General features: G+C 45.6%; 4 protein-coding genes and 1 long non-coding RNA gene across 7 annotated transcripts; 1 reads left to right on the top strand and 4 right to left on the bottom strand.

Annotated features, from left to right (window-relative positions):
• Positions 1–1,353: 1,353 nt before the first annotated feature.
• Positions 1,354–1,932, bottom strand: LOC119368715. Of its 2 annotated transcripts, XM_037633891.1 has the most exons (2): positions 1,553–1,932; positions 1,354–1,501 (listed from the first exon to the last, which is right to left on the bottom strand). In XM_037633891.1, the coding sequence occupies exons 1-2, from the start codon at positions 1,762–1,764 to the stop codon at positions 1,498–1,500; spliced, it is 216 nt and encodes a 71-aa protein (XP_037489788.1). In that variant the 5' UTR covers positions 1,765–1,932; the 3' UTR covers positions 1,354–1,497. The 2 variants fall into 2 exon arrangements, with proteins under 2 accessions (XP_037489788.1, XP_037489787.1); XM_037633890.1 differs by having other exon boundaries at positions 1,354–1,930.
• A 977-nt stretch (positions 1,933–2,909) lies between these two features.
• On the bottom strand, positions 2,910–3,489 carry LOC119368714. Its single transcript, XM_037633889.1, has one exon. It carries the CDS (start codon positions 3,324–3,326, stop codon positions 3,054–3,056), a length of 273 nt encoding a protein of 90 aa, XP_037489786.1. The 5' UTR covers positions 3,327–3,489; the 3' UTR covers positions 2,910–3,053.
• A 1,707-nt stretch (positions 3,490–5,196) lies between these two features.
• On the top strand, positions 5,197–6,312 carry LOC119368713. 2 transcript variants are annotated; one of them, XR_005176722.1, is made up of 3 exons: positions 5,197–5,457; positions 5,620–5,780; positions 5,928–6,312. It is a non-coding gene; the product is annotated as an uncharacterized LOC119368713 (long non-coding RNA). The 2 variants fall into 2 exon arrangements; XR_005176723.1 differs by having other exon boundaries at positions 5,594–5,780.
• Positions 6,313–9,498: 3,186 nt separating this feature from the next.
• On the bottom strand, positions 9,499–10,050 carry LOC119368712. Its single transcript, XM_037633888.1, has one exon. The coding sequence runs from the start codon at positions 9,896–9,898 to the stop codon at positions 9,626–9,628; it is 273 nt and encodes a 90-aa protein (XP_037489785.1). The 5' UTR covers positions 9,899–10,050; the 3' UTR covers positions 9,499–9,625.
• A 1,075-nt stretch (positions 10,051–11,125) lies between these two features.
• On the bottom strand, positions 11,126–11,716 carry LOC119368711. The gene has a single exon (XM_037633886.1). It carries the CDS (start codon positions 11,552–11,554, stop codon positions 11,282–11,284), a length of 273 nt encoding a protein of 90 aa, XP_037489783.1. The 5' UTR covers positions 11,555–11,716; the 3' UTR covers positions 11,126–11,281.
• Positions 11,717–12,463: the final 747 nt, after the last annotated feature.

Genomic DNA, 12,463 nt, shown 5'->3' with positions numbered 1-12,463 from the left:
GAATTGAAGCTGTTCTTTCTTTTTGGGTGTGGCTGCGGATACAAAATTATTAATCTGGTTCCTATTGTTCAAAGTGAACGAGTGAGCTAAATTGGGCCTGGTACTGGCTACAGATCCTATATCTTATTTATATATAGATTAATTTGTGTGCTACTTAGATGCATATTTGTGTTATGTGTTTGGTTTAGTAGTATCTTCAAATATCTTGATAAGAATTTCATAATATAGATGCCTAGCAAATATCTAAGTCGATTTCTGCAGCACAATTGTTTATGTGGACAGTAATAATTATGATATCATCGGTCTGCTTAATGGCTTGAAAGGAACTTGTGTGTGTGCTCGTAAGTACTCCTCGTTAGAAAGATACTTTTTCTTTTGCTTCCATGGAAATAGATGGTCATTCAGTATAGAAACTCAAAAGGGGTTGTGATGTCCTTCACTATGCTATCATGCTCGCTCCGATCAAAAAGAACATTCTTAGAGAAAGAATGACTCTGCTTTAGTGGCGACTAGCCTCAGTGTCATTCATATCCCTTGAGCCCTTCACTTGTTGTGACTTGTGAATCAGGTGGATTCACCCAAAATACTTGCAACTATTGAAAAGCATATACATGTTGTTCCCCATTAAAACAATCAGAGAATAATTTGTTGCGGGTCTGCTCCGACCCTACTTAGTTCAACCAAATGAACTAAAGTTTCAAAAATGAAGTGAATTCTGAAAATTTATTCATTTAGTTGAACTAAAGAGGGTCGGAGGGTACCATCAAGGTTTCAAATTTGCATGCCTAGTTGGACAGGAACACGACGCCATAATCTCTAATAGTCAACGTTGCAGCGAACAGGGTACCCTCAAGGTTTCATATTCTGAATATGAGCATCGTGAGCATACTCTACACGGCTTGCCTGCAACTGGAAAGATGAACACGTTTAGTTAACTTATTAATACTGTGTTATCAACGTCATCACTCTGATCAGGCTCACTTTAATTAGATCTCGTGTCCCTTGAGCAGACTTGCAGAGCAAAGAAATTCAGAACATGTTCACCACGATCTCGTCGCATGCACAGCCGGTCGACTCGAGCCACAAGTAGCACGTCCAGCAGGTCTGACTCCATCAAAGCACACAAAGCTATAATAATCTCTAACGACCACCGCTTGCAGCAACCTGGAGGTGTTCGAATTCGATCAAAGAAGATGTGAAATCTTGGAGGGCAGCTGAAATTCCTCTGCTTTCTGTATGCCTCGTTTCGCTGAGTTGCTCTCCCCACGTAACTCTGAACATTCTTCCTCTCTTGACAAACATCAACCTTTGGCCTTCAAGAAAATAGTCATGCAAGCACATGCACAAGGAGGGTGATATAAACTCATAGCCAAAATTTTCAACATCATCATAGCCGAAATTTTCATCATCATCGTCGTGCTGTATTTACATCGATCATGGGGTTGTCACATAAGCACAAGCTGCAAGGAACACAACAACCCTAAGCAACTAGTACTCCTAATTTGGGCCCCAGCAGCTGAGGTACATCACGGTCCTCAGCCCGTCCTCGGCCTTCTCCGCTCGCCTCCTCTCCGCCACTGCGGACGCGGAGGCCGGAAGCTGCTTGGTGCCCTGCGAGGCGCCGCCGCGGACGTTGGCCTTGGCGGCCCGGTGGATGGACCTCAGGGCATAGTTCCAGCGGCAAAGCCCAGCCTGGTCCTTGAGGGCCTCCACGGCGCCCACACTCATGGCCACCATCCACGAAGCCTTCGCCGGAGCAGCCATCTCTTCTACTCCTCCTTGTTCTTGCTGCGCCGCTGGTGAGGATACTGACTTGTGATCCTAGTAGTGGACTTGCGAAGTTGTGGTACTCAAAGAACAGAGCCGATTCTCATGAACTGTCTCACTGAACTGATGCTTGTTTGTGTTGATGGGAAGAAAAGTGGGAGTGGGACACGGTTATATACCGGAGAGCCGGAGCAAAACAGATGGCCGCGGGCGCTGGTTTTCCCAGGAAACCGGGTGCTCCCAGGAGAGCTCACTTTTGCTTGCTTGCGCCGCAACTCTCGCTCTCGTTCCCGCACAGTGGGCCATGGTTTTGTCCGTTACAACCAGACAAGGCAGAGAGATAAGATAAGATAGGGGTGGCGCACATTCTCAAGGACATGCTTTCCACCATACCAGGGGCCGTGTGAGCTTGGTGTCAACGTCTGATGGAGAAGACACCGGAGTCACATCTTGATTATTAATGATATAAACACATCTTGACTAATTCCAAGAAACTCGTGGTACTGATACTATGCTGATACTGACACTCTTGTATTATCGCCATGCTATTGATGGAAAGGGATTAGCCTGGTTAAAAAGAAAAACTTGTGGTACTCCAAACGTATGGGGATTCATATTGTTGAAAAGCCAATTCATTTGCTTGCATGACCGTAGGAAACATAGAAAGAAAAACGTGTGACCTGCCTTTTTGGCTCTTCCTATAGCTCTGATCTTTTTTTTTTTGAACGATCCTATAGCTCTGATCTGAAAACCTCCAGGTGATAAGGAGCAGTTAACTATTTAATGTGGACGAACCAAGCAACTGGAGGCAGGTCAATGAGCAAAACTAAAACTAAATGGATTGCTTGATGACACCTTCAGTACTGAAGATATGTGAATTTACCATGTGTGTCACTTCAACACCTGCAGATGGCACTTTCATGTGTGCTGCAGACTGAAGATATTCAGCATGCTTGCTGGGAAGTAGGAACTCGTCGCTCAGCAGAGCAACAAACATAAAGTACTTGTATCTTGTAATTCCATACGACCAAAAGGCCGGGTTCAGATATAACGAAATAGCTGTAAGCTGAAACCAAATTAAAGTAACAATGTCTATTCGTCATCGAGAGAACTACTTAAAAAAACAGACAAGGGGAGCAATATGAACTGAAGTAGCAGAAATTTGTCATCATCATCTTCGTGGTATTTACAATGGGGGATTCCACGGGAAGCCACAACCAGGTAGGCCATGGTTGTTGCAGCAAACACACACACGCCTAGCTAGTACCACTACCAAGCTGCAGCTCCTAATTGGGACCCCAGCAGCTGAGGTACATCACCGTCCTCAGCCCCTCCTCGGCCTTCTCGGCTCGCCGCTTCTCGGCCACCGCCGCAGCAGAGGCAGGAAGCTGCTTGGCGCCCTGCGAGACGCCGCCGCGAACGTTGGCCCTGCCCTTGGCGGCCCCGTGGATGGATCTGAGGGTGTAGTTCCACCGGCAGAGTCCGGCCTGGTCCTTGAGCGCCTCCACCGCGCCGACGCTCATCGCCACCATCCAAGATGCCTTAGCCGCACCCGCCATGGTCTCTCTGTGTGCTGGTGGTCTGAAACTCTGAAGTAGGTGATGACTGAAGAGTACTGGAGTAGCTAGTTCTCGAGTGTAGAGTGCAGACTTTGTGGTTGTGAATGAACTGAGATGAAGTCTGATTGATGCTTGTGTTGATGAGAGAAGAGTGGGGCTGGGACGAGGTTATATAAGGGAGGGAGGCTGGGAGGTCCGGAGCAAAACAGTGGTCGCGGACGTTGGTTTTCTCACGAAACCGGGTGCTTCCGGAGTCATCACTGTGCTGCTACTTCACGCCGCAACTATCGCTGTCGTGTCCTTTTGTTTATTTATTCCCTGTGGAAGTGGTGGTTTTGGCCATTGCGAGAGAGTCTGGGATTGGAACAAGCCGACAGAGATAAGATATGAATGACGGATAGGTGATGTGTCTAAATATTCAATAAGCAGATTCGGTAGTGTGTAAATATTCAGTAAGCAGATTCAGTACTAACAACCGTTGTCTTAGAAATAGCATCCATGGAAATACTGTACAACTATTGTTCGTAGCCTAAAAAATGTAAGAATTGTCGAAGTTACTGCTTCATAGAAAGCAATTTTTTAGTTGCCATAGAGCTGGTTTTGCACACGTAGTAACTAAGTGTGCAACTAAAATTGGAAGAGAACATGAATAAAATGGGTTAAAGAAAATACATTTTAGAAAAACATAAAACATCAGGTAAAATGTCAGAATTTTGAATTGGGTAGTTATCATAAATATTCAGGAAATCATGTAATCTGATAAAATTCAAAAGATTTAATTTTCTGAATTTTAGTTCTTCGAATATAATTTTTTTTCTTAGTTTTAATACATTTTGAAGCATGAAAGATTGTCCGCAAATTTATTCCTTTCGACCATTTCTTTTCACAGCTCTTCATTCCAAGTATTTTTATAAAAAAAATCCTAAATAAACATATATTGTTCAGCAAATGTCTGAAATTTTTATTTTTCTTTTTTCCCATCTTTCACATGCTTTGTCAAAAAAAGCATTGTGGTGAGTATGCTATGATGTATGCAAAATCACTTTCAATGGGGGCACAATACAACATCTAGAGGTTTCGACACTTTATGGACAAATAATTTTTTCGTTGGAGATGCGGAGCCAAATTTAAGGGTTGACAAAGGTTGAAGAACCATATTTCCCCATAAGGAATAATACGAATTTTATGTATGCAAAATCATCGGGCCAACATGATGGTAAGACAACTATAAATGTGTCAAGATACAAATAGACAATTTGACACTTGGAGACCAGAAATTTTCAACATTGTAGTTTTATACTTTGACAATTGTGTAGCAAAATATATAGTTCTAAAAATATACATAAAAAAGATACATGGCCCTGCCAATTAAAAAAGGCACTAACAACATGTGACATGTAAAAAGGAGAACAAGGGGCACCGATTTTGCTCATTTTTCTTGCCTACCATGATTCATTTATGTTCAGTTTTATTTATTTTTAGTTTTCCTCCGATGTTTAACAGTTTTGATTATCATCTGTAGGCTGGCAGGAAACTTATGGATCAGGACCAATTTTTCGGGTCTCTGCTTTTGCTCTGCCTGTCGAAGCAGCTAACAGAACAGAGCAACAGGCAAAGCTTGTGACCAATTCCAAGCAATAATCTTCCAAAAGAATACTCCCTCTGGAAAGATTTATAAGACGTTTTAGAAAGTGTAGTTCAAATCTCGGCACGTTAAGAAAATTCGGTCGTTTCCATTTTTGCCCCTGCGCTCACTCACTCACCCGCACTCACCCATTCCCCTCTCGCACTTACTCGCCCGCGTCGACGTCTCCCTGCCCGAATCCGGCGCGGTGGCGACGCGCCTCCCTCTCCGGTGCGGTGGCGACGCTCCTCCCTCTCGCCCGCGTCGACACCTCCCTCTCGGCCGCTTCGCAGCCTCCCTTCTCCTCTTGTCGCCGCCTCTCCCTCTCCTCGCCCGCGTTGTCTAGCCAAAATTGTTTTTTTAGTGAGGTCAGGATGAGCGGGAGGAGCGCGTTCGTCCCCCGCACCGACGTCGGCTCGAGGAATAAGCAGGTGGAGGGCATGGCGGAGCGCCGCCGCCGCAAGCACCTCAATGACCTCCGCTCCGTCTTACTCCAAGATCTAGAAGGTAAAAAATGCAACTCTTTTTCATTTTTACCACGCCAGATGGAGCAATCTTGGGAGTAAATCAAGATGAGCGTGTCTTCTTGGTGCGAATTTGATTTTGGGCATCTGGATTGACTACATCCGCATCTGCATCCAAGGTCACACATTGCCGCCAATGGAGCAGAGCAAAAGGAGGAGGGCGACACCCAGGGAGAGGGGCGGTAGGAACACGAGCGAGCGGCTGTTTTAGATGAGGAGGAGCGGAGGCAGCGATGACATGGTGCAGGCGACCTTCCATCTGTTGCTGACCAGTGGAGGAGGAGCAGGAGGACGTCGGCGCCGTCGGTGAGCACTCCTCTCTGTAGATCTGATTGCTTGCCGCATGCTTGTTGAGTATTGCAAACTTGCTCCTCACTGATGATGATGACACAAAGATCTAACTGAATTTCTCGCATGCCTAGTCCTGAATCTTGATTATGTTAATGTTCACAGGAACGTGGAGAACAATCAATTTGCAGGATCAATCCCAGAGAAGATGCTCAGCGTCCCAAAATTAGTGCAGAAGACAGGACAACCACGTAACCATTCGATTTCTGCATAAGAAAGGACAACCATTTAACCATTCTGATCCACGGTTCCTCTCCGACGACAGTGAGTTGCTGTTTGTACTCCATGTTCTTTTGCTTGTACTGCTAGTGGTTATGCTTGTGCTGCTATATCTTCTGGTGCTGCTAGATTAATATGAGTAGGAGTAGAGTACATGCAGTAGTTAGAGTGCTTGCTCAGAGTAGGATTTTTGTTAGGAGCAGTTAGAGTACTCTACTGGAAGTCTGAAAGTACTCCTTGTAAGAGTAGTTTTTTTTAGAAAAGGAGGATGACCCCCGGCCTCTGCATCTAGGAGATGCATACGGCCACTTTATTGATTATTCTCGAGGACCTTACAAAGTATTACAACAATATGCCTGAATTCACCATCTTGGCAACATATGCCGCTACTCCTATCCATACGATGAAGGGGTGCTAGCTGGGCCACTCAGACCACTCACCTAAGCCTAACATCAAAAGCCGGAAGCCCCAGCCGAGCCACATACCGGGTCTGGGGCACAATTCGGTCAGACGCACTCGTGTGTCGTCGCCGCCATCTTCCACAGGTCCATCCACGCACCCCGCCTTGTAAATTCAGAAACTTCAGTAAATTTACAGTAAATTCAGAAACTTCAGTAAATTCAGTACTGTAGGAGTACATTCACTGTTTTTTTTTGCAAGTGAATAGCATGTGTTTTCCCCGTTGACCATGTGTCATTCTAGAAATAAAATTAGTGCATATCTAATGATAGTAGATGTGCTTAGCTGAAACTTTAGGAGTGATTTTTGTTGATGTTAATGTTAGGAGTGATTTTGCTTGGAGTACTTGTACTACTTGTAGGAACATGGACTAGTTCTTGATCTGGTGGAGTAGTACTGCTAGAGTAACTTGACAAGTTTGGATGAATAGTCTCCTCTCCTTTCCTTGCCTCTCATCTCCTTTCCTTTCCTCTCCTTGCTTTTCCTCTCGTTGCCTTTTCTCTTCTTCTCAAACAAACAAACTCTCCTTTAGTGTACTATAGCTAAAACACAACACACACACACACACACACACTCATGCACTCACGCACGCACACAAACTTTCCTTGCCTCTCATCACCTTTCCTTACCTCTCCAAACACTACTCCAAAGAACAAGACAACTTGCATATTCCAGAAATTATTCAGAAACTTTCAAAAATTATAAAATTCATATAAATTTCAGAAACGTGCATATAATTTCAGAAACTTGCATAAAATTTCAGAAATTATAAAATTCAGAAACTTGCATATAATTTCAGAAACTTTCACACTCCATTTCAAACAACACATATGGAGTACTCCATTTCAAGCAACACAATATAATCCATTTCATACTTTCTTACAACACATATGGAGTATAATCCATTTCCACAAACAACTTTAAAACAATATAATCCATTTCGACAAAAAAGACTCCATGGATGCATTTCCACAAACAAGTCTCATCATAGCACTACAAGTCTCAACATACTCCACTGCATGCTCAGTCGACATCTTGTCCTAGAATCTCCATGGCATTATCATAAACTTCACGAGGGAAATGTATCATAGGCGGTAGCATTCCTTGCCTTTCCAATCTCTCCTTCCGCAAATGTGGAATTTTATACGAGTTTCCTCCTCGATAGTTCATCACTTCAACCATGATGATCTGAAGTGTTAGAAATATTCGGTTGAGTTTGTCGACATCATACTCATCGAACTCTTCCTGCACACCTTGAATCAGTTCTTTGATAGTCGTAGGGGCTCTGCAGTCGGTCAAAGACTCAAGGGATCTGAAATATCCAAGATCAAGTGCATTCAGATCTGGAGAATTTGGAGGTTGTTGTATTACTCTAATGTCGAGACCAGTTGTAGCCACAGCTTCTGCAAACTCTGCATCACCGGGAAGAATATGTGTCTTCGCGTTGTCCTGTTGGATCAATATTGGGCCAATATCATCTGTGGGCCACACTTCTTTTATTCCCGGAACCACTTTCTCTATCATATACTGCCGCATTACGTGTCGGTTCACAGTGACGTTCTTGATTTCTAATAATGCCGCCTGCTATTGATACTGCTGATAGTGTTGTTGTTGTTGCTGGTCCTCTTGATCAACTGCTCCTCTTGATCAGCTGTTGTGTTAATGATGCTCTTAATGCTTTTGTTGTCCTAATCCTGAGCTATCGATCTCTTGATGTGGAGTAATTTGAAGATCTCTTTTGTTGTCCTACTCCTGTACTCTTGATCTTGATCTGGAGCACACCTGATTCCTTGATCTGGAGCACACCTGATTCCTTGATCTGGAGTAATTTGAAGATCTCCTGATCTGGTGTTGTGCTATGATGAGAAATTATTGCTACTGTGATTTATTGCTGCTCTCGAAGCTACTCCTCTTGATCTTATACTCCACTGTCAAGCACATGGATCTTGTACTCCACTATAGTGGAATTGATTTTGATCTTGTATCTTGCTAATGTATTGCTTCTCCTTGCTCTGGGCGACGCGAGGAGTACCTGGGCGAGGAGCACCTGGGCGCGAGGAGGAGGGCTAGGGCGCGAGGAGGAGGACCTGGGCGCGCGAGCAGGAGGGCCAGGGCGCGAGGAGGACCTGGGCGCGGGGAGGACCTGGGCGCGCGAGGAGGAGGGCCTGGGCGCGAGGAGGAGGACCAGGGCACGGCAACGGCAAGGCTGGGCGCGTGGAGGGGCCCGGCGGCGACAAGGCTGGGCGCAGCCAGGCGACGGGGACGAGCGGGTGACGACGGGGACCAGCTCCTGGACACAGCCAGGCGACGGCGACGGCAAGGCTGGGGGCGTGGATACGGGGACGACGCGAGGAAGAAGACGACCGGTTCGAAATTCAAAATAAGGGCATAATGGTCTATTTGCACTTTTGTCGGCTGTGTCTGAAAATCCCTCAACGTCTTATAAATCTTTCCAGAGGGAGTACTAAGCAAACAGAGCTGCTTGAAGGGCAGTGCATACCTTATTTTTTTGAATCAGGTAATGTGAACTCAAAGTGGGGTAAGATTTCATCATCATCATCATCATCATCATGGTGAGACATATTTACAATCGGGAGGGAATTAAACAGTCAAACGGCATGGTTGTTGCTGGAGGTTGGAGCTAGCAGAACTGAAAAAACACCTCTTGCTAACTAGTACTTTCTCTGTAAACTAATATAAAACCGTTTAGATCGCTACTTTAGGACGTTCCTCAGCCTCTCCTCGGCCTTCCCTGCTTGCGGCTTCTCTACCGTGGCCCCGGTTGTATCGCTGAGATCCAACTCCCCTGTTCTATCCTTTCTTCAGAGTTTGGCTGTTCGGTACAGGCAGCTGAAGTTCCTCTGTTTTCTCTTTTCTGTATGCCTCGTTTTGCTGAGTTGCTCTCTCCTCATGTAGCTCTGAACATTGTTCCTCTCTCGACAAAAACCAACCTTTGGCCTTTCAGAAAATAGTCATCGAAGCACATGGACAAGGAGGGTGATATAAACTCATAGCCGAAATTTTCATCATCATCATCTTGATGTATTTACAATCGATCATGGACATGGGGTTGTCGCATAAGCACAAGCTACAACGAAGACAACACCTCGAAGCTACTACTACTCCTAATTTGGGCCCCAGCAGCTGAGGTACATCACGGTCCTCAGCCCCTCCTCGGCCTTCTCTGCTCGCCGCCTCTCAGCCACCACCGCCGCAGAGGCCGGAAGCTGCTTGGGGCCCAGCGAGACGCCGCCGCGAACGTTGGCCCTGGCCTTGGCTGCCCGGTGGATGGAGCTGAGCGCATAGTTCCAGCGGCAGAGCCCGGCTTGGTCCTTGAAGGCCTCCACGGCGCCGACGCTCGTCGCCACCATCCACGACGCCTTTGCCGGAGCAGCCATCTCTCCTCCTTTTTCTTGCTGCGCTGATGGAGAGTGGACACTGACTTGTGATCCTTCTGTATCGTAGTAGTGTACTTGCGAAGTTGTGGTACTGTAAAGAACAGAGCTGATTTTCTTGAACTGTCTCACTGAATCGATGCTTGTTTGTGTTGATGGGAGCAAGAGCGGGAGGGGGCCGGGGTTATATACACGGAAGAGCCGGAGCAAAACAGGCGGCCGCGGGCGCTGGTTTCCCAGGAAACCGGGTGCTCCCAGGAGAGCTCACTTTTGCTTGCTTGCGCCGCAACTCTCGCTCTCGTTCCCGCACAGTGGGCCATGGTTTTGTCCGTTACGACCAGACAAGGCAGAAAAATAAGATGAGATGGAAGACATGGTTTCCAGCATACCAGGGGCCGTGTGAGCTTCGTCTCAACGTCAGATAGAGGTGACACCGGAGTCATTCATGTGTGCGCCTCAGGCAAATATATCTTGATTATTAATAATATAAATACGTCTTGATTATTTCCAAGATACTGACACTGTTGATACTATGCTGATACTGACACTGTTGTATTATGGTCATGCTATTAATGGAAGGGGGTTCCTCTTGTTGAAAAGTCAATTCATTTGCTTGCATGACCCTTGGAAACTTAGAAAGAAAAACGTGTGACCTGCCTTTTTGGCCCGTCCTATAGCTCTGACCAAAAAACTTCCCGATGGTAAGGATCAAATTAACTTTTTTTTTGATCGGAAGACTGTAAGGGAACCCCCTACAGTATAGTTTGTGCAACAAACCCAAATTGCAAGTACCATGCCTTGAACCTGGGTGGGTGGGAAGGCATCAGCCCCTTCCCACCACTAGGCTATGCCTTAGTCTGCATCAAATTAACTATTCAATGTGGACGAACCAAGCAACCGGAGGCAGGTCAACGAGCAAAACTGAAACTAAATGGATTGCTTGATGACACCTTCAGTACAGATATGGGAATTTACCATGTGTGTCACTTCAACACCTGCAGATGACACCTTCATGTGTGCTGCAGTACAGACTGAAGAAAATCAGCATGTTCGCTAGGAAGTAGGAGCTCGTTGCTCAGCAGAGCGACAAACATGAAGTACTTGTAAGTTGTAATGACATATGACCAAAAGGCCGGGTTCAGATATAACGGAATAGCTGTAAGCTGAAACCAAATTAAAGTAACAATGTCTATTCGTCATCGAGAGAACTACTTAAAAAAAACAGACAAGGGGAGCAATATGAACTGAAGTAGCAAAAATTTGTCGTCATCATCATCGTGGTTTTTACAATGGGGGATTCCACGGGAAGCCACAACCAGGTAGGCCATGGTTGTTGCAGCAAACACACACACACGCCTAGCTAGTACCACTACCAAGCTGCAGCTTCTAATTGGGACCCCAGCAGCTGAGGTACATCACCGTCCTCAGCCCCTCCTCGGCCTTCTCGGCTCGCCGCCTCTCGGCCACCGCCGCAGCAGAGGCAGGAAGCTGCTTGGCGCCCTGCGAGACGCCGCCGCGGACGTTGGCCCTGCCCTTGGCGGCCCGGTGGATGGATCTGAGGGCGTAGTTCCACCGGCAGAGTCCGGCCTGGTCCTTGAGCGCCTCCACGGCGCCGATGCTCATCGCCACCATCCAAGACGCCTTGGCAGCACCCGCCATGCTCTCTCTCTCGGACCAGGCCGTGTAGAGTGTAGAGTGTAGAATGCGGAATTTCTGGTTGTGAAGGAACTGAGATGAAAGCTGATTGATGCTTGTGTTGATGAGAGGGAGAGCGGGGCTGGGACGAGGTTACATACGGGAGAAGGGCTGGGAGGTCCGGAGCAAAACAGCGGTCGCGGACGTTGGTTTTTCCACGAAACCAGGTACTTCCGGGTGCTTCTTCACGCCGCAACTATCGCTGTCGTGTCGTTTTGTTTATTCCCTGTGGAAGTGGTGGTTTCGGCCATTGCGAGAGAGTCTGGGATTGGAACAAGCCGACAGAGATAATATATGAATGACGGATAGGTGATGTGTGCAAGTATTCAGTAAGCAGATTAAAATGTTATTGCGACTTGCGAGTACTAACATGAATAAAATGGGTAAATGAAAATACTTTTTAGGAAAAACAATAAAAATCAGGTAAGATTTCATGAATTTTAAAATTGGATAATTATCTTAAATATTCAGGAACCATGTAATCTAATAAAATTCAAAAGATTTTATTCCCTCAATTTAATTCTTCAAATTTAAAATTCTCTTAGTTTTAATACATTTTGAAATATCAAAGATTGTTCACAAATTTGTTCCTTTTGACCAATTTTTTCTGTAGCTCTTCATTACCATTTTTTTTGTATAGACACAGATATTCCTAAAATAAATATATATAGCTCAACAAATGTCTGAAACTTTTATTGTTCTATTTTCTCATCTTTCCCTTGCTTTGTGAAAAAAGAAAGAATCGTGGTGATTATGCTACCATGTATGCAAAACCACTTTCAATGGGGGCAAAATACCAAATCTAGATGTTTTTGATACTTGATTGACAAAGTTTTTTTGCGTCCGGAGCCAAATTTATGATTTGACAATAGT

This window comes from Triticum dicoccoides, chromosome 2B (assembly GCF_002162155.2).
Source record: "Triticum dicoccoides isolate Atlit2015 ecotype Zavitan chromosome 2B, WEW_v2.0, whole genome shotgun sequence".
NCBI classification, from domain to species: Eukaryota; Viridiplantae; Streptophyta; class Magnoliopsida; order Poales; family Poaceae; genus Triticum; species Triticum dicoccoides.
This window is presented reverse-complemented; position numbering and strand designations above follow the sequence as displayed.

Coding starts and splice junctions, on each gene's coding strand:
- LOC119368715 (XM_037633890.1), bottom strand. CDS start 1,764: ATGGCTGCTCCGGCGAAGGCTTCGTGGATGGTGGCCATGAGTGTGGGC.
- LOC119368714 (XM_037633889.1), bottom strand. CDS start 3,326: ATGGCGGGTGCGGCTAAGGCATCTTGGATGGTGGCGATGAGCGTCGGC.
- LOC119368712 (XM_037633888.1), bottom strand. CDS start 9,898: ATGGCTGCTCCGGCAAAGGCGTCGTGGATGGTGGCGACGAGCGTCGGC.
- LOC119368711 (XM_037633886.1), bottom strand. CDS start 11,554: ATGGCGGGTGCTGCCAAGGCGTCTTGGATGGTGGCGATGAGCATCGGC.